The sequence below is a fragment of the Zonotrichia albicollis genome, chromosome 3, assembly GCF_047830755.1.
Source record: "Zonotrichia albicollis isolate bZonAlb1 chromosome 3, bZonAlb1.hap1, whole genome shotgun sequence".
NCBI lineage: Eukaryota > Metazoa > Chordata > Aves > Passeriformes > Passerellidae > Zonotrichia > Zonotrichia albicollis.
Genome location: NC_133821.1, coordinates 68215337 through 68237199, shown reverse-complemented (window position 1 = coordinate 68237199; position 21863 = coordinate 68215337). Strand labels below are relative to the sequence as shown.

General features: G+C 41.1%; 1 protein-coding gene across 1 annotated transcript in view; it reads right to left on the bottom strand.

The window, feature by feature from the left end:
* Positions 1 to 975: 975 nt before the first annotated feature.
* Positions 976 to 21863, bottom strand: part of FNDC1 (fibronectin type III domain containing 1) — a 63155-nt gene continuing 42267 nt past the window's right edge. Inside the window, exons 12-20 of the mRNA XM_014267818.3 lie at positions 20971 to 21036; positions 18938 to 19099; positions 16735 to 16965; positions 16242 to 16350; positions 8530 to 8609; positions 6766 to 6795; positions 4929 to 5090; positions 4109 to 4231; positions 976 to 2699 (exon numbers count right to left, since the gene is read on the bottom strand). Of these exons, the coding sequence (XP_014123293.3) occupies positions 2584 to 2699; positions 4109 to 4231; positions 4929 to 5090; positions 6766 to 6795; positions 8530 to 8609; positions 16242 to 16350; positions 16735 to 16965; positions 18938 to 19099; positions 20971 to 21036 (1079 nt within the window). The 3' untranslated portion in view covers positions 976 to 2583. The remainder of the gene's footprint in view (positions 2700 to 4108; positions 4232 to 4928; positions 5091 to 6765; positions 6796 to 8529; positions 8610 to 16241; positions 16351 to 16734; positions 16966 to 18937; positions 19100 to 20970; positions 21037 to 21863) is intronic.

Genomic DNA, 21863 nt, shown 5'->3' with positions numbered 1-21863 from the left:
ATGTGTTTCCCTGCTGTGCCCTTCAGCTGACTCTGCCCTGGCTGGTTTAGCCTCAGAGAAGATTTATATTGGAGGAGAAGAGTGCCAACCCCAGCACCACCCAGTTTCTCCTCAGCTGAGGCTGCAGAAAAAACCACAGTCTCAGATCTTCACCCCTAGTGATATCTCTGAATGGGATTGTCCCACCTCAAAGTTACTTCCAGTAGGGAATGAAGGAACTGTGTCTCTTCAGATGAACAAATCAGAATTTACCTGTGTTCTCTGAAGATATAATGCAGCTCTTCTTCAAAGCTGCTCTCTGGACAGTCATTGTATTGCCACAAGGACCAACATGTGGGACTTTTCAATTCCCTTTGCTGAACTTCAGGAGTTTCCTGGCATCTCATTTCTCCAGCCCATAGAAGTCCCTCTTTTGAGCAGCTCTGTGCACATAAACAACTCTCCAGCTCCAGTTTAGTATCAGTGGCAAGCTTGATGGTGGTGTACTGCATCCATGCACTCCATCCCATGGTCCAGGTCATTAGACTGTACTGGACCCAGTACCAGCCCCTGGGGGTGGTGCTTGCAACCAGCTGTCATTTGGACTTTGTGCTATTTTTGAGCACAACCTTTTGAGCCTTACAACTTAGTTAACTTCACATTCACCTTAAAGACCAACTCTCCAAGGTTCACTACAAGCAGACAGTGGGAAACCATGCCAAGTGTTTTATAGAAGCCAACAACATTCCCTTTTTTCACCTGTGCATGGCAGCAGTAATTTCAACAAAGATGGCAATCAGCCTGGTCAGGCATGATTTGCCCTTGGTAACTCCACACTAGCTGCTAACCATCTTCTAAAGAGAACAACACATGTACATGCTCCCAGTCCCTTACACAAAGTTGACACTTAGTCCTGTCCCAAGGAGACTTTTTGAAAGCTAACAATTTTTCACATAGATTACTTGACACAGATGACCAGAAAAGATGAAATAGAAATTGGACCATGTATCATAGGTTTATTAGGGAAAAAAGTTATACTTCAAGACCATATATTTGGCACTGTACTGAAGCAAAAATACGTGAGCAAAAGTAAAATGTTAAAACCCAAATTACCATGAAAAAGAAAATGCTCTTTTAATCACTTTAATTCCCTTTTTTGCCCCCATACAATTTAAAATAACTACAGGAAGCAACTCAAGAGGTGTTAGACCTACACTACATGTAAGCTAGAACAAGAGTGAAAGATGGACCAGAGTCTGGATCTGTCCTCCAGGTTACTGCTGCTCTCCCAGGATGCCAGAACAGGTGAGTCTTACTAACATGAGCAAAGGTTCCTGAGATGTTACCATGAAACATTATTGCAAGCTTCCAAATGCCTTCCAAAAAAATAATAATTACACCTTTCATTCATGTCACTTTCTGCTTTCTGCTCTGCTGGGAAGAGATGTTGGTAGTATTTAAAAAGAAGTGTATCCCAATTTGTCCCCATGGTCAAATGAGCTTCCAGCTAGTTGACTCCTGTATAGGTGGCTTGGGCTTCTTTTTGGAGAGCAATTAAGTTAAAAGCGGTTTCTAATTTCCAAGTTACTCATCCTATGCCTCTGTGCAGTAACATGAAAGATACTGACAAGGAATAAATAACATACAAAATAAGATGAGAATGGATTGAAGGAAAGTTGCACTAAAACTTTTTAAATAGTAAAGTATAGAAAGTAACGGATGCTGATGAATTGCTGTGTATGTGTTTTTACTGGACTATACAGTGCCACTCTAACACAGATAGAGGAGTAGAAACCCATTGAATATCCACTCCAAAGGCTGCCAAGGAAGTGGGACACAGGTCTTGATCAACAATTCAAATGTGACATTAACAGTACTCACAAGAAGAATACAGCTCTTTCCTCAGTTAATATATTGTGCATAGCAATATTTCAAAGAATTAACAGCACCTTTTACATAAAAATTCCAAACATATTTATCTAGTGAACAAGAAGATCTCAGCATCTCTAAGAAGTATTTCTGCAGATGTACAGTACTGTATTTATATAGATATAGATACAGATATATCTCAAAGTGAATTTACACTGTGACCTGGTGATTAGTCCAGCAGTGGATGAACCCACAGGGTAAGTCTTCAGGAGAATATACTGCCTTTGGTGGGTGGCCAGTTACATGGCATGTTTGCATAGGGGAGGCCCATCGGGCAGCAAAAGACAGTTTAGCATCCCATTAAGCAAGCACAGCATGCTTAGGTCGTTCCTGTAAGATATAATAAACTTCCAAATTTTCATGGCTAATACAGTTCTAATTTTCACAGGTTGCACACATTGCAACCTTCTCTTTGTGCCTTAAAGACACAGAAGAGGAAGGAAAGAAGGAAACTTATATCCTATCCCTGCTTCCAAGCAGAAATCAAGTAGCACCACAAATTTAGGCTGGTAAAGGGTGTCCATGTTTGTCTTCACGGTGGTTTCTTGAGCAGCTGGTCTTCACTGGTTTGCCCCATTTATCTTTTTATTTTTCCTTTTCCACATCAGTTGCTCACAGTCCTCTGGTAGAATTCATTTGAAAAGCATGGTCTGCCTAAGACAGGCAAGCAGACTGCTACCACTTCCCTGGGATGGGCACACCACACTCATACCAGCCCACGTAGTAGTAGGGTGTTGTGTATCCAATGCGGCCAAAGGACACAGGCTCCTGCCGGTACTGCCGGTAATACCCTGTCGGGAGAAAAGCACCCATCTGTATTCCGGGACACAGGCACAGCAATTCAACAAAAGTAGCAGATGCAGGGAGACTCAATCCCACAGTGAAAACGAAAATTCATAAACTGTCTGGCAGGGAGTTGCATCAAAAGGGTATTGGCTAGTCCTGGTACTAGGCCAAGATCTTTCTTGAATGATCTAACTCTGGTCCTTCATATTTCTTGTACCTCTGATTGGTTTTACTGCTCAAAATCTCTTTAACTATAGTGTAATGCTATGGTCTGCCAAAGAGTTTCTGCATTTCACTCCAAAAGCTGGGCATATTTCAGCTGTGTTTATGAAGTTTCTAAGTCAGTTTAAATACATGAAGGACTCTGAGGCAAAAAATACCATCAAATCACATTATCTCACAGGTCTCAAGAGACTATCAGCAAAAGTCTGCTTTTTACACAACAAAAAGGTATCATTTCATGCAGTAAATACTGAGTTAAGCACTCCCTTCCCCTTTTAATTCATCTGCAGAAAGAATGTGACTGCTTAAAGCATTAGAAGAGGTGCAGCATTCTTGTCCGCATAGCTCGTGCGTTGGAACATCTGAAACACCCGTGGCTTGTGCCAATAATAAAACTTCTGTGTGCTCTCTATCTCTTAGACCTAGTATATACACATCTGCATTAGTCATCTGTCTTCTGAGCTAAGAAGTGCAGTACTTCACCACGATATATAAATATCAATGACTATTTCAGTTTCTTCCTGGTAACAGCACCATGCTAAGAATATCAACACATAATTTAACATGGAAACCACTAAAGCTAACTGAATAATTTAAACCAACAGGGTTACTGAAAAGACTGGCTGACTTCTATGATTGGTTTCATTTTGCGAAGCAACCTGTCTTGTACCTGTTGATGTGAGGTGAGCAATTTGCTCAGAGGAACTCCTTCAAGGTAAGAATTTTCCCTCTGAGACAGGAGTCTACCAGGCCAGAATAAAAGTACTGACCTTAAGTCACTAGACATACTCCTTTATGTTTTCAATTGAATGAACTAATAGAAATAATTCACAAAGGCTGTATTTGCAAAGATGTAGCTGGTCCCTTTAGGCACATGAAAGAGATTTTACATCTTGATTCAGTGAAGCAGGTCTTATGCATAAGAGAAAGGTTTCACAGACCTATACAATTATTTTTTGTTTCATTTTTGCATTTTATTGCTGCATAGTTTTTGCATCATGTGCTCCTTTCTGTCTCTGTCTCTCTCTCTCTGCACCCACATGTCCTCTGGGACTTGCAAAATCTGTTCTCAGCTGGGAGAGCTGGCAGCAGCTGTGGACAGAGCTCCACTCCCTGCTCTCCTCCTTACCCCCCAATCCTACAGATGGGCTACCAGGCTCCTGGCCAGCATCCCACTCCCCCACTGCTGTACCTCGGATCGTGGGCAGGGCTTCAATGTACGACTGAGGTCCCGTTCTTCCATCCAGGTGTGAATCCACAAACTGGCAGTGGTCCTCACCCCTTCCCCAGCTATCCCCAATGCTGTAGAAGGTATCTGAAGAGTGATACAAGCAGATTAGTTAACTCAGCAATACTTATATCTGGGATACTTGTTACCACCAGGAAAGTAGGTGTGGAAGAAAGCAGGAAGCATGTTGCAGAGACACACACAGTATTACCAATGAACAAACAGTGACCAGAAAGAGGGAGCATGCTACCTTCACAGTATGGAAGCAGAAATTATGGAAAATAAATGGGTTACAGCTCAGTAAGGAGTAGTCCCCATTTTGTAAGTCCATGGGCAGTGCACTACAGGTGACAGCTGGAGAGAATTTCAACTGGATTAGTTGAAATATATCATGTGAAAGTAAAAAACTATCAATATGTCACTGCCATTAGTTTTACTTCAGTCTCAAATGAAAATTAAAAACTGTGGAGATCTCTTTCTCAAACAGACAGGGCCCTTTATCTCTTATTATTCAAACACTGTATTGAAACTATACCAAGGCACTACAATAGTCATGAGCACAGTCTGAAAGATGATTGAGATGATCCCATTACCCCAGCCCAATAAAATGGAAAGGTTTTTTCATTATCTCAGGCAATTCACCTGTATAAGAGCTACTGCTAATTCTTCTTGCAAGAAGGACTCTCACATAGTGGTCACACAGTTCTGACACATATGAAATGAATAAAACCAGAAGATGAAGAGACAATTAATCGTGTAGTAGGAAATCAATCTTGGTGCCTACCTTTCAGGTCATCACTGAGGTAAATTTTGTACCTTAAGGAGTTGCAAAGAACCACTCCTACAAACTTGCGGTACCAAGTTCGTTTCACATACTGCTTGCCAGTGCAGTCTGAGTAGGTGGGGTCATATTTAAAAGTGAATGGGATCCAGATAGGCTCACCCCCTCGTAGAAAAAAATAAATTCCACATTAGGGACAGACTTTAACACTTCAGTCCAAGTTTTGCAGAGTTTAACATCTAATAATATGTTTCAGAAGACATGCTGCAACAGATTAACGCGTGACTTTTTTAAATTCAGAAATAGTACTTCAAGAAAAAATATTATTAAAAATAAAGTTAGAGACTTTATTAAATCCCTCCTAGGCAGTAGACAAAAATAACTGTTAAAATTATTGAAATCTGATTTCATGTACTGAACCACAGCTTTAAGTAAACAGTCTTAATTGTTTCAGTAAGACTTCTTCTCTACCTAGTATTACACAGTTTCTCTTCTTAACACAGCCTGATTTTAGGTCCGACAAAGACTTGCCTTTTAAGCTGGCAAAACATAACCCTTTTACAGAAGAGCAGATGTTAAGAACTCTGTGGCGAGCAATAGCCTGCTATTTTGTTTAAAAGATCATACCAAAAATGTACTTTTCTGTTTTGTTTTCGCAGATTACATCAAAACAGGTTAGTTTCCAATAATAGACAAGGGAGACCTTCCCTGTGGAACTCTACTCAGAGCATTGCTGCATAAGATAAGACTGCTTAATTGTATTGCAATAGAATAAATATGCCTACTGGCTTACCTAAATATTTGCTTTGTACTGCCAAGACAATATAATTTATTTTGAAATATGCTGTTGTATTAATGTATACAGAATGATACAAAAAGCTTCCAATGTGATAACTGGTATTTTTCTCTCTAGCTATAGCCCAAAGCTCTGTTTTCATTCTGCTATTTCTAGGTGGTTTACAAATGAGATTGGAAGTTTTTTCTGTTAGTCTCTCTTTCTCTCACTGGGCACATGGACCAAATCCTGCAAACCCTTGCATGTGAGGAGCAATCACTGATCAGCAATCCTCAGAGACTTCCGAGGACACAAAGAAACCAGGCTAGCAAGCACAATAAAACAGAGAAGGAAGGGATATACTGGACTCTGTTTTCATGAAAAGTGTGGCAAAAAATCCAGAACCAACCATTTTAGCTCCTTAGGAAAGCTAGCAGAGCATAGTAACCATGAGGTCTTTTTTCCTGCATCTCATCTAAGGGCACGTACTGGCTGGGGTTATACTGCCAATGCTCATGTCAGCAAGGTTAGCCCCAGCACCAGGAAATCAGATCTTCTGTTTATGGGCTGAACTAGCTTATTGCAAATTTGGAAATACAAAGCAATCTAAACTGCTTTGTGGCATATTATTCAGGTCAGTAATAAATCCTTGAATTTTTTAGCACTTATAAGGGCATGATGATTTGTACAGATGAGCACCAGAAGCAGAGAGAGAGAAACCTGATCCTGCTACTCAAGCTATGCTTAGGCAACTGAAGGACACAGATACTGAAGCAACATAGTTTGCTGCTATTTAACAAGCAATTAAAGCTGTTGTACCAGGGAAAAAGATGGGCAAAAATCAAGTGCTTCCTTGAACACATCTTTACAAGGTTTCTCTTCAGAAAATAGAATAAGAGATTCTAAGACAAAAAATGTTTTATGAATTAGTCCCATTTGTTACTACTTGTTCCCACTTAAAACTGTACCTAAAACTGCATGTTTAAATGTTTCTAATTCCTATATTAGAACTGTTTTGCACAGGCTTTATGCACTTCATGAATGAAACAACAGAGTAAGACTTACCAGGTGGCCTAACAATGAGGAGAGGATTGTCTAGAAGAAAAAAAAAAAGAACCATAAAAAAATTAGTATTTTGTTCCAAACCTTGTTTTATAACATGAAACATACGGAGTCACTGATTGAACATTTTCAATAAGGTGCTTCATCCTGTGATGGCATTCTTTATTGAATATTCTCATCAGCTCAAGCCTTACACTTGCATTAGAAGAGCACTGAATTAGCAATCTCTGAATTGCAATTCTGAATTAGCAATTTCTTCTTTCTAATCTGAATTAGCAATTTCATTCTCTTATGACATATTCCATCACTGTAACTATACCACGTGGCCTCGCATTTAGAAACTGGTTTTTGTACTTGTGCCAGCTGCAAAGCCACCTTTGGCCATGACAGATGAAAGATCAGTGCTGCAAACAAAACTTTACATTTGGTGTATGTAATGTGTTAAATAAAGCTCACAAGGGAGCTGATTTTGGATGGGAAAACTGGGCATTCAAGCCCATATGCTGGCAGCAGAAAAATGATCTGCAAGATACAGCTCAGAATCATGAAATTGTTCACATTGGAAAAAGATCAGTGAGTCCACTGCCAGCCCAGCATTGCCAAGTTCTCCACTAAACCATGTCTCTTAGTGCCACATCTACACATTTTATAAATTCCTTCAGGGATGGTGATTCCACCACTTCCCTGGGCAGCCTGTTCCAAAGCTGGACAGTCCTTCTATGGATGTGTTCCAGCACCTCAAAGTCTTCCTTGTAGTGAGGGGCCCAAAACTGAACACAGGACATGAGGTGGGACCTCACCAGTGCCAAGATAATGGCACAATCACTGTTCTGGTCCTGCTGGCCACACTATTGCTGATACAGGCCAGGATGCCGTTGACCTTCCTGGCCATCTGGGACAATGTCAAATATTTTCCTTGGATTAATACTTGAGCCTCTTATTCATTTAATGAAAATCTGAATATGTTATCCAGGACCATTGAATCATCTCACATTTCTGTCTCCCTTCTGTGATGATTTACTTCCACAGTTCTTAGTGGAGCTTCTGAAGTGAGCACTTCAAAGGGAAGCCAAATGAGCAAGGGCAGAGACTGTGTAAACCCTATGCCACCAAAAGGGCAAAATTTGCAAGAAACAACAAGACCTTTCACTCAAGTAAAGACTGAAAAATTTGTTCTTTATTATTCCGTGGAGTCACTGGCCTCTGTCTCAATGGAAGTAGAAGAAGAAACAGGCAAAAACTAGCTCATTTAACCTACTATTTTTAGAAGGGGGTGTTGCTCTTGAATGTACCATTAACCCTGTTAAAGAGCAGCATTCCTTGTCAAAAAAAAAACCCAAAAAAAACAGAGAACTTTGCCTGTCTGATGGAACTATTGCTTTCTGTATTTCTTCCAGAGACAACTGCTTCCAACTGTTTAGCTGTTCACAATTAGGAAACTAATTTACTAAATGTTTGGACAATCTATCAAAGACCTTAAACTTCCCATTGTTTCTGTATTGCTGAACATTAGTAGCCCTTTGCCTTTGAAATTCAACTTCCTGTTCCCCTGGAGCTGACTTTAACATCACTTACATTTTCATAGTGGCATTAGAAGTGCGTTTTATTTTCCCAGCTTAACTGAAAGCAAATAATTAAAGTTTTAAAAACCCCAAAATAATATGAAAGCAGCAAGTCCTTAATAATCACTGTTATTGGCATGTTGGTTTCAGTCATGGCACATCTGTTATTATGAGTTTTGAGATGAAAATAAAAAGCAAACCTTACCAGATTCTGTGATAAATGAGACTGAAGAGCTAACAGGTCCATAACCAAAGGGATTCTTTGCTTGGACTTTAAAATAATACCTGAAACAAGAAGAGAGGGGAGATAATATTGAAACAGATTCCATTGCAATTGCTAAATTATAAATAATACTAAAACAGGGTAAGAATCAAAGCAGAAGAATTCCACTGAGCATCCTTTGCATTAAATGGAGTTAGACATTGAGCCAGAGTATGAGCTGGCTGTTACAGACAAATGACTCCTTTTTGCAATTGCTCCCATGCATATTTTTGGAACACTTATTTATGTATCATCTCCCTTCCAAAAACCACACACAACGACATCCACTTTCTATGAAACAACTAATAGCAAAAGACTAAAAGAAAAAGTTGCAAGGAAATAAAATTCTGATCTCAGGAACAGTTTTAAACCAGATTAACTCCTAGGGAAGCAGTGGTGTAAACACCACTGTGAACAGAAACAGCATCAGACTTACATGAGATCAGAAGCTAAGCTTTTGACCTTTCTGTAAAAACTCCAGCAGCATTAAGATCACAATACTTGAGCAAAAGAAGAAAGCATCACATGATGTATTATTGATTCCTCCAAAGTATTCAAATCACATGCTTAACTCAAAGCACATGAATCACCAGTAGAACTCCACTCTTTGCTCAGTAGAAGCAAATTTATCCTCAGCCTTAGAGAAGAATATGTTTAAGTACATTTTTATACAGTGACTTTTAGTTGATGCCTACCCTGACATTTTCCCCCAGATTAATGTTTTCTTCTTTTCCTTTTATATTTGTATCAGTTCAACAGAAACCAACTAGAATAGAAGATTACTTAAAAATTTCCACCACAGCATTTTTTAAATTCCTGAGTTTAGATTTTCCTTTCTTGCCTGCTTGCTCAATTTCATTCTTGTAAAGAAATTAATAAAAAAATTTAAAATTACTGTGCCTCTGTAATATCCACATAGCATTTGAATCTTGATTTAGCCTCTCATCCAAAAGCAGACATGTCCAAAAGCTCTACACATATAACAGGGCAAGTAATTACTTTCATGGATGGCTGCCACCAAGCACTGGATTACCTCACATGACAGTGTCCCACGTGAATGGCAGGCCTGATGTATCACAGCTGGTGAAAGGGAATCTGCTCCATCAAAAACATCAGGCTGCTCTTCCTGGTGAAGCTCTCTCAGACTTAACCACATAGCAGGGCCTGGAGGTCCCTCCTGAAAGGCCCCTCTCTGACCCAAGCACAGCTCAGCACATTTGAAACCATTCACAGTGACAAACCAGAGGGGACATGGTCGAACCAGCCCTTTGGCAAAATGGATTTATTTTTACATTAAAAGGAATGTCTTTTGTCAAGTAAGGTGAACTGCTTTGCCTTAAAATCAAACTGATCTTTATGAAAAGGTAGGAGTTATGTGCAAATCCTCCTTCTTTGGCCAAAGGGTGGTACTCACATGAACACTGGGTTTTGCCAAGAAACAAGGTGGTTATCCTCCAGGCTATGGGCCAGGGCATCTAGTTTATTCCTTAAATATTGCAGGTACGTTATCTAGGTGAAATCAATGTGGAAGCTACCAGAATTAAAATATGCTAGACTTCACCCATGGCAACAGCTTTACCTTGTATCTTCATTGGACCTGGAGCACGTGCATGGTCAGACCCTCTGTGGGACACGTTCCCGTTCCCACATCTGCAAGAGGGCCATGTCCCCTGTCCCTGCCATGTCCTGCAGCTGAAACCAGAAAACCACTCCTCTATTGCTCTCTGCAGCCAGTTCTGACTTCAATTAATGAGTATATGATGCTCACAAACAACTCAGGAGTTCTTTTTTTAAAGACACATATGCTGTGGCAAAAAGAAAACATGATAAATAGCAGAATTCAGGAAGGCTGTGCATTTTGTTCATGCCCAGCACAATCCTTTTGCTGGCAGAAAAAATTGCCCCTGTTTTTAACTACTGAACTAGATTTTTTGTATAAAAGAGTGTTTAGCATGTCTGGGGAAAGAGAGGAGGGAAGGCAAAAAGCCTCCCATGTGCTTCCCTATTTCTGGCCACCCAAGCAGAGCATGGCAGCCTGAGCACTGCTTTAATCCCAAGTTGCCAATGCTCTCATGGGGCACCTGCATTCCTCCGCACCTCCTTCACTAGTGCTCTTGTCACCTGGATCAGGACAGGGGTGTGCAGCACAAGCCTGTCCATAGGGATGGGACACAAGGCAGCAATTCCTCACTGTGGTTCTCAAAAGAGCTGCAACACAGCACCAAGCTTACCTGACTTAGCTCAGTGTTTGCTGTAACTGCTTCAGAAAAGCAGGAGAAAAAATGTCTTCCAGCCCACACCTTTACCATAACCCTTCAAAGCACAGTGGAAAGCATGGATGCTTGATTTCCCACTGCTTCTAAAGAAGTATAATCAGATACCACCTTTCAACACAGTGGCACTGTCTGGGTATCTTTAAATACACTTAATACACGTGCATTAATGGTAGCCTCAAAGCATTCCCATCAGACATATGAGTGCCATAATCCCCCTCAAAACAGAGAGAGAGCAGCCCAAGAACCTTGTGCACCTCTTTAAGTGGAGAAAACCACACAGATTTGTAGCCAATGCATGATGCAGGAACTGATTACCTATGCAGTCAGGACATTCAGCTGTCCTCTTACCCACCTAGAAGCCCACCTAGCACATATGATGGTTCATGTTGCCTGCCTGACTGTCTAAAAAAAAATAAAATTATGTGATTAAAAAAAAGGAGTGATGAAGTCACTAGATTGCAAAATTTATTCCTAAGCCTTTATACACAGAAGAAAGCTCTAGCTGTACCAGACAGAGAGCCAGATCTCATGATTTGCTGACTTGTGATTTAAACATAGACAATGCTATGACTGTTGTATTAAGAAGGTCAATAAAATAATGCAGTTGGGATATATTTCTTTCTCAGACATGACAAATAAAAAAACAAATTGCCAAAGCCATTCTATGTCCAGGAATCTGACATTTTCATTAGTCAGAATCCTTCAGCTGATGAATTTGCCAGGAAATCTCAAATCAGTATAACTTGACTGGTTTTCATCACATAGAAACATGAACAAAATTTGCAACATATAATTTGATTTACACTTTGCTTAGCCAGAACTGTGCGAATTGCTACCATTAGGCACAGAAGAATCCCAACAGATGCAGTACCATTTGTTGTTCATTTTCAATACAGGCAACAAAAAGACTTTTCCTCCTATGAATAAACTTCCTTTGAGATTTTATATACCAATTCTAGTGATACGTCAAGAAAGGACATAGTGGACTGTAACAGGGCACTGAATATATAGCATGTTTTGTCATTCAGGCTACATGACTAATCATTCAACACACTTGTCATTTAGAGAAAAATTATTCTTTGACTTAATTCAAGGTGTTGGAATTAAATAGCTGGCACTCACAGCACAAAGTGAGATAATCACTCAGCATAATAATTAGGGAAGCAGCTTCTTAAAAAAAATTGATTAGCTGCAAATTCCTTTTTCCAGATGTGTCAAAGGCATGCCTGCAGGGATCCTCACCCTGCACTCTGCTCAGTGGCAGGCTGAGATGGCAGGATGCACCCCCACAGCAAGGGTTAAAGTCCTCTGCCTACAACTACACCATTCCTCCATAAGAAAAAAGTGCAAATGAGGGCCTGCAGGTTCACAGCCTAATGCAAAGTGTCTCCTTCCATCTGAAATGGCCCACCACTACATCCCTCATCAATGTTTACAACTAATTTTATAACAAGACATCAGAGCCAAGCTGGCAGAGGAGCTTCCTGCAGAGCTGGTATGAGGTAGGTGTGTGCCACATAGGTCTACCACCTGCCCAGGGCAATGGTTTCACGGACATCTTAGCTCTTTTGTGTGGCCCTGGTGGCACAAAGCAGCCATCTGTGGTTGATGCTGCTTGTTGGACATACCGTGGCTTTGTTTCAATGGAGCTATAGAAAGGAAATAGAATTTTTGGTGCATCTGGCCCCCTGAAACAGATGATCCAGGCTCTGTTTGCAGTTGTAAGCCCTGAGTAAATGTTTAAGAACCTTCTATGAAGTACTCTGTATAACACTGGATTGGTAGCAGGCACTGTGGGATCAAAATATCCCCAGATGGAACAAAACCCAAGTGAACAGAAAGAAAGATTTCAGAAGACATGGAGATATGGGGGTGAAGAACAATGTTTTAAATAATGAGACTACCTAGCTACTCCCATCAGGCACTGACACAGCACTCCTGAAAAAGGCAGGAAAAAGTCTAACCATGCTCAGGACAGGGACTGAAATGTTTATGGCAAGGATTATAATGTTTCTGACTGCATAAGACTGATTTAGTGGTGGAGCAGATGCTGTCCAGCCCTTTGCATCATCTTCTGTTACAGCTGAGAATTAAAGTTAGGGAAGGGACCTTGTCAAAACTACTGGTTTAAAGATTTAATAAAGTTTAAAGTCATTCTACTGTTTACAATCACAAATCACAAGGAAGCAGCTCCTGTACCCACTGAAGCTGACCAGAGTTTCACTAATGGAAGAACTTCCACTTCTCAAACGGAGGTCAGACCAGGCCTCAGGAAAAAATTTATGACATGGATTAAACATAGATTTCTCTTTTGTTTGTAAAACCTAAATAATAGGCAGATGTTTCCCAGGATATGTTGACAGCTTGAAATCTTCTCTGGTGCTGACTTCAGCCAGGATGCCAACCTGCTTCTCATACTCTGTGCATGCTGCAAAATTGCACCACCCATAGCCCCTTGTGGGATGCCCAGTAGCCAACAGCATCTGCTTACAGTAAATTACCTATTCAGACTTTTCTCACAAAATTCATTAACAATGCAGACACAAAATCTTTAGATTAACTTCAACTTTTATCCCATATTTTCTTAGGCATGGTATCTTCTCCTAGTGGTTAGGGAGTTATTTTTAAGACAAAAAGTATGCAATCAATTCAGTCTGTGGGTTTGAAGAATGTAAATGAGAATGGCTGATACATAACATTTCTCTGTTATAAAGATCCTTCGTTCTCCACCACAGACCCCACATGAAGCCTTCATTGCCTTCACAGAGCATACTATAGGGGCCAATGGATTATATCATCTTCAGGAAGATGCTGGAGAAACAATCTGGTTAAATGAGTGGCACCTGCTTGAGCCTCCCTATCATGAAACCTTAATTCAGCAAGACAATCACTAGGCTCATGGAGAAGCATGAATCCATAACCTTGCTGTTCCTATAGAACTCCATTCAAATACAGACAAATTGTGACCTGAAGCCTGGAGTTAATGTCCATCTCAGGCATGCTGGCAGCTTAACTCCCACCAATTCCCCTGCATGGACAGCAGCTGCAGAACTCCTGCGAGCTTTCACTGCAACCACTCCTTCTGGTGTTCTGGAGCCCTTTAGGTGTTGGTATGAGAAGCAGAGTTATCCCTGGCCTTCAACTCCTTTGGGCATCAGGAGAGGGAGGGAGACGTGACTGAAAGACTGAAGAGGTGAGGAGCTTCAGCTGGAAGGTAAAATGGCACAGAAACAAGAAATGCAGGGCTGCAGCCAGGAGAAGCGGGGGTGCAAAGGCAATGCCTCCCTGGCCTGCATGGGAGACAATGTAAGAGTGGAGGAATGAATACTGGTGAAGGGGAAAAGGGCTGGGCATACAGAGGAATCTGGGATGTGTAGGGAGGAACAGGTTCTAGCAGCAAGAGGAGAGTTGTTTAGGGAAAGGGAGTCCTCAAGTCATAAGGATGTAGATGTACAAAGGCAGAAGGGTCTGCATTCCATAGTGCTTCCATCACTATCTAGGAACAGGAGATCTCAAACCTCTTCTATCTTGCTGTAACAGGTTTCACCTGTTACAGAGAGATCTGTGCCACATACCACCCTGTGTACATTTGTAACAACAATGTTCTGTAAGGAGAGCACTATCAGACGAAAAGTACACCACTGAAGCTCTCCACTATGAAGTAACTTTGTTTTAACACACCATGAACCAGACTCAAAGATTGTCACTAAGGTCTAGATTACCAATCTTCTGAAATAAGTGGCCTTTTTTTAGCTCTTGGATATGTAAGAGAATGCCTCACGAAGCGTGTGATTGACAGTCCTGTAGACAGAACAGGAGGGGATAAGATGGACCGTGTTTTCCTGTACATCTTATCTCTCCAGTTTTAACTCTGTAGGTGCTCTGAATGTGCTTATCCTGGTTCTCCATAATTAGAATTCCCCTGCTAATTTTCCAGGTCTTTGACACTGCAGGTGTCCTCTGCTGAACATGGCCCTTGTGCAGCTGCATAAGGAGCTGCTGCAGAAGTTGCTTGGGTTCTGGCCCTCCCAAGGAGATGTCATGTCCTCAGAACTCTTTGGCTGGAGGGAAGTCTCTGTGGAGAAGACTTCTTTAAATATTCTGTGATTTGCTGGTGCTTGGATGTTTCCCAGACAGCAAGAGCAGCTGCAGGGGCAAACCTGTGTGAGACTATGCTGGAGTCTGGAGAAGTGTCATGATGTAGTCAGAAAAATATGCCTCATCATATGCCCTCCAATTGGCTACACTGCACTGGCTTTTCATAATTTATTTATCTTATTTTATCATTTTGTCTGTTAAGGTTTTAGATGAAGGCCATGCTCAAACAATTCTGTTTTCTAGGTTGAGGCTCTCAATCAACTACTTTTAATGCTCAGAACCTTCCCTTTGCCTACGAATTGTCTTGGAAAGTAAAGACACTTTGGCTGACACCGTTTCCTTCTTCTGTACTGTCCTAGCACAAACCCTATGTGCCTATCCAAGCAGTCAATGCTCAGATCTGCAGAGCACCACCAAGTAATGCATACTAATTCCAGCCCACAATCCCAGTGCCTCTCTCCACCATGTGAACAACACCTTCCACCAGTGCCTGAGAGACTGCAGACAGCAGCGTGTGAAGGGCCGAGCCCAAGGGAGCACCAAAAGAATTACAGGCTCAGAATTTGAGAGACAAATATGTGAGACACTGCGCATCTCTCTAAAGGAGGAATCTGAATGCAGTCCCTCTGTAGCTGTTTACTTTGCCCCTAGTCGCCACAAATTATTCCACAAATCTTCACAAATCATGTGAAGCATGCATTCGTGTTCCACCATTTCTGTCAGATTTTTTGTAAGATAAAGACCTAAAACTCCTGCTAAATTGACTTCTGAGCAATTGTCAGAAGCTCACCTTATACCACCAAGTCTTCTCTTCCAGCACATTTATGTGAACAGAAAGCAAAAACACACGAGTGGGCAGCACTTCCCCAGCAGCCTTTAGGCATCAAATCTTGGCCACACATATGTTGGAATGGCCCACATCACATCAAGTCAAACCATGGGTCTATTTTAGCATATTTTAGTATATTTTAGTATATTTTCCCCCCAACATTTGATTATCTAAAAGATTAGAAAATGCATTTTAAAACAATATTTTCTTTGTTACTGATATGTGTTTTCATACACACAAACATATGTACACACTGCTATCTGCTCCAGGGTTAATACCGTAAAGATATCAGGCTGTTGTGCAGTTTATAGAACAATTTGCTGTCCAACAGAACGAGTAAAATCTAAACCAGATGTAAACATTTATACTAAGACCAAGAAAAACAAATTACAACTCTCAAAATTTGCTTTATTTCCTTAACAGAACTGAAAAGGAGGGGATCATATCCTTACCGTGTGTTGGGCTTCAGGTTCTCAATGGGCAAGTGAGTAGACCCTGCAGTCCTGGTTGACCACTTATTCTTTAAAAAGTCATCATAGGATGCACTGTAAACCAGATAGCCTGTAAACAGGAAAGAGAAATAGTCGTGAGGATTCTAATTAAATTTTAAATAAATGGTATCCCTAGGTGTCACAATACATTTTAAGGATAAAAGGAATTGAAACATCTTTGAATATGAAAGTGATTCCATGCCTAACTCTCCTGGAAAATCCTGGCCTGTAAGAATTTCTTATCATTAGCTAATAATGATGGAGCATTACATCAGAGGACAGCACCCAGTTGTGAATTCTGATTTAAAAAACAGTAAAGGCAAAAAGATGAGAGGTAATGCATTCACTGTTTTAAGTGACACATTGACTGTGCAGACACCAGTACAAGTGGTCATGTAGGAAAACCTTCCCCTTCTCCTCTCTCCCATCAGGAGAGGAACCCTCAGGAGAGTACCTGTTACCATGTCTCCTTGAGCAGGTTTGGCCCAGTCCACAATGACAAAGGAGTGACAGCCTTCGACTGCCACAACGGTGATGTTGTGAGGGGCTTTCAGGGGACGCTGATCTTTCTCTCTGAAGTCATTGGGAATGATTTCATCAAGGCTCTCCACTTGGAAATGTTCCAAGGCCTCTGTCAAGGAGCAGGGAGCTGCTGGATCCTTATTGAGATAGGTCACATAAGGAGCTAGAAAAGACAGGGAAGGGCAGCATTTAGTAAGGAGTGTGAGGGATCCCAGAGTAGCACACAGGCTGGCAATTTCCTTAAGAGAGTCATGTTTTGTGGTGCATTTAAAAATTCCTCACCTTGCAGCCCAGAGACTGCTGCCAACAAAGCATGGCTTACAGCCAAATTGATTGATGAGCAGGATGAATGGGATGCCAACATTCAGGTTTACCTACCCCACACCCACAACTTTATTACCAAATTATGCAAAGATGGAAGGACTGTCTTTGCTACAAGAGACAGAAGAGAGCAGTTTGACTGCAGCACCCTCTGCTTGCTACCTCCAGCTCCTCCGGAAGGTGGGATGAAAATGTCACCCAAATTCTGCCTTTCCAACATGGGAACAGATCCCTGACACAGCTTTCAATCATCTAAGACTTTACAGGTCTAAGTGATTGGTTCTTATACAAACATCCTGAAGCTGGAGCAAAACAACAAAAGAAACATGAAGAGCAATTCCAAGGTGCAGTCCAACCAGTTTAAATGGATTTTTGTGGTCCCCTGGGTACTAAGGGACCAGGAGTCATGAGTGCCTACCTTCCAGGCATGTGCTCCCAACCTGTAACTTCTATTTTTAAAAGCTTTATACTGACTGGAATTGCACTTCAGTTCAGGAAAAGATTAAACCATCTTTTTATTGCCTTAAAAGTCACCGTAACATTCAAAGGAAGGACTATAAAACTTGCTTTGGAAATGTTTATTCAGTTGCAATAATACAATTCATTGAAATGGTAATATTATTTCCCTAGTGCCTTGAAATGTTCATAAACCAGTGTTTCTTGGTTTATCTTATTGGATTTCATGCCCTAAAGGAATTTTTTCCAGATCTTGCAATGAAGTTAATTTTAGCCTCTCCAGCTAAATGAATCAAGAAGCACTGTCAGTGAGAGAGCTGAATAGAAACATCATGAAATTGTTTGGACAGGGAAACTGAAGATGCACTGGAAAAAGTTTTGGCATATATAAAAACAAATCTTTTTCTCCAGCAGCAGAGTTTTGCTCTAAGCCACATGAAGCTTGTGGATATTGGAAGGGAAGCCAAGATATGTCAAAGATGATTCTCCATCCCCTGAACTCTTTTCTGAAATGCCAGGTGAGTCAGCAGCTGACTTGACCTCAGTTCAAGTGCCAGAAATATGTCAAGCGCTGCAGGGGGTGTCACCAGCTTGGGGTGGAGGCTGGAATGTTCCCTACAATCTCCAAATCCCCCTCCTCTGGCCCCCAGCTGACAGAGAAGCAGAGCAGCTCTGAAGTCAGTGCTGCAACACCAACCTACACACTTGAATGGCTCGTGTACACAGGAGACACGGCTCATGTAATGGGGGCTCCTTCACCAAATGTCTTCTACTGAGAAAATGTCCAAATACCAAAATCATACTTATCTCTACTGGATTTATTTTTTCGAAATTTCATATCCAAAGTGCCATTCATTCCTTGACTTTGGAGCACCTTTTGAAGCACACATGCTAGTGCAAGGTGGGTGAAATCACTGAGGTTGAACAGATCAGTGGAAAAGAATCAGGTCCCCTAGAGGAAGACTCACACCTACGTGGAGACTTGCCCTGCTGGAAATGCTGGTGTGAAGTCAGATGCAGTTAAGCTGAACTGGTGTAGACACTCTTGCTCTCTTACTCACTTCAGCTAGACCAAACACAATGCAGAACACAGAACAGAGCACTTACACTGAAAGAGTACAAAGAGATTTTTACCGGTTCAACAAAACCATTGTGGGCCCACGCATAAGCATGCAAGCATTGAAATAAGGAAATAACTACTGCTGTTTGGGTTTCCAAGGTGGAAATCCTTAAAAGGACCACACACATGTCTACTGGATGTGTTTGTGCAATGGTCTCAGCTGAAGGGCTGGCCTAGCTGGAACAAGAATTCTTTGCAGCACAAGTAGTAAGCTAGATAAGGTAAAGGGCATCCTTACCAGTGAAGCGCTTCTTCCCAGCAATGTCATATTCTGACACAGGGCCAGTGCCACCAACACCGGTCTCCGGATAGACAACCTCCAATTCTGTCGTGGTAGAAGCAGTGGTAGTGGTGGCAGTGGTGGTGGTTGGTGGCAAAGTGCTCTCAAAAAACTCGTAGTCTTCAGAGAAAATACAAGATGAAGGTGTTAGCATGCTTCATCTAATTTTGGCTTAACTATGAGAAGGGAAATAATTCTGTCATGGCCACAGTCCCAAAGAAGTGCTACACACCCTGCCCGGTGGGGCCACTGCACACTCCTTACAGAACTGTTTGTAGAGGTTGGTCAAAGTTCAGCCTTGTAATAGTTTCTACCGAAGTCATGGACAGAGAGGAGTCTTTGCCCCAGAATACTCATGTCACTGCTGATTTAGACCTCACTTACACAGTTAAACAGGACAAAAATAACAAATGTATTTGTAAAGCAATATCCTGAATGTGTATCTGCCACCTCCTCTCACAAACCCCAAGAGAAGATGGCACAGTAATTGAATCCCTGGCCAAAGCCCTCAGATGTCAAAGGAAGTAGAGAAGGGAGAGAAAAAAATTACTTTCTAAGAAAACTCAGCGTTGCAATTCTAAAGCCCTACAGGTGGTCCAATATTGCTCTCAAACCCTCCTGTGATGGGAGGTGTGGAGTCCGGAACTTTCCAATTGTGGCCATGAAGGAAGGCAAACTGTCCCACATGAGCCTCATTATGTTCAGTCCTATTTAACTCAGTGCTTTTTGAAAAGCTGCTGTGCTACCTGACTTCACACAAAACGAAGGGAAAGTAGCATTTGGCATCTCTGCCATGACCTCATGCAGGCTGGGAAACTCAGCTCATGTCCTTGAGTGTTTTGTGCTTAAACTGCTAAAGTGTGTGTTTTCTGCAGGTGACCTGCACCTAAGGGGAGGCCTGGCAAAAGACCTGTGCACTGAGGATGTTCTGCATCCATGGAGATGTAAGGGAAATGGGATGTATGTCTTGTGCACTTTCTCATTCATTCCCTCCTCCCCACCTTCTAAATGTCAGTTTCAGTATGAAGTGATCAGCATTAAAAGTACAAATGTCTATAATATCTTCCACTCAGCTGCTGCACTCTCATTCTAAATGTTTTTCTGTTGTTGATTAGACTAAAGATCCAGCACTACAACCACAAATTAAAAATCTTTCATTGTTCTAGAACCATAAATTCTACTAAAAAACTTTTTGTGTAACTGAGGTTTGTACTAAGCCACTTCCATATGTGAGGGCAGGAGCAGGAATTTGAGGACTAAGAGGGATAGAACATTCGATGTCACAGATGGCAGAAAGTGAATTTCAGTTCCAATAACTGAGAATTTACAGTCCCTATGCAAACTTACAATTAAATGCTGTGACTTGACATTTCCTCTTTAGCTAAGGTTGTTATGCCCTTGATTACAATATCAAGATGGCATGAATCTAACTCTAAAAAAATATTTCCCTCTTTTCCTTTAATCTGATTTCAAATCTCTTTGATATAAATTCCACATTAATTAAGCAGATTATTTACTTTATATGTAGGTGATCTTATTCAGTATGAGCATGCTTAATTGTCCAAATGCAGACTACACATTAAAGAAACAACTCACTAAGGTATTTTGATTGTTCAGGGCTTGAATGTTATCTGGATTTTGTATTTTAGAGGAGGCAATTGACTTTGACAGGGCTGGAGTTAGAAATTGTACCAGAGAAAGTAAATCTAGGATTGAAGCAGTTGTCTGTATGACACAGCCCTGAAAAGTAATTTATTTCCTCAATATGTTCCTGTTAGATTGCAGGACTGATAGAAAGGGACTTTTATGTCTAGAAACAGATGGTTTTAGATCCTTTCTCTTCACATGTAATGCAGAGCCATTTTCCAGCTCACCATCACTTGCTTAAGCTCCCATTTAGCAATCTGCCTCCTTGAACCCAGTTCCAAAGAAAGAAGACAGAGAAAAAGGCAATATGTCACTTGCAATAGACTCCTACAGTTAACCCATACCATCATCATATATCACATAAGCTTCTGGAGTTGCTGTCACATCTGAATCCAGTCCTGAGAATGTATCTATTGACAGAGAAAGAAAACAAAAATGCTGTAAGAATTCAATAAAATAATTCTGGAATAAAGTTTAATATAAAAATATTTAGCCAGTGGAATTGTAAAGAAAAAGATAACTTCCTGGTTTCCAAATAATGCAGTGACAGTCTGCCCTGCACATTGAGAATAACAGATGACAAGCTAAGTGCAGTAGTCAGGAGTTTTGTTGGGGAAAACTGGGCTCAGGGCTCCTACATAAAATTAAGAGTAATCACCTTCCAGAAGCTCTGCCTCAGGCCCCAGCTGCTCTGGAGCAAAGGTAGGCTGCCAGCAACTATATAAAGATCACATCTGGATTTGACAATATTTTATAGTCTCAGAAGCAGCAAATGTGAAAACATTATATGCCAAAAAAAACAACCAAGGAATTAAATATTTCTACCCAAATATTTTTATGGAGGTATAAAAACAAACAGCCCACAGAGCCATGACATTTATAGCCCATGTCAATGGTCTTGCAAGGAATGCAGCCCAAAAGGAATGGATTTGTAGAATGAAGTAATTAGTGCTGGATTTTCTGGGGTTTCACTCTGCACTAGCTCTACTCTGATCCTATGGAATGACTGCCCATTACAGGTTGGGCCACATAGGTGTAATCCTGAAGCACTGCTCTGCATTAGTTTCATCCAGCATGAATTCAGTTCAGGAAATCAGAGTGAGATTGCTCCAGGATGCAAATGAAAGCACAGCAAGGACAGATGATTATGAGGTGCACATCAAAAACTCTCTACTGAGGCACCCCAAAACCCAATGCAGATGCACCAATAGACTTCCCAGCTGACTATTCCATTATA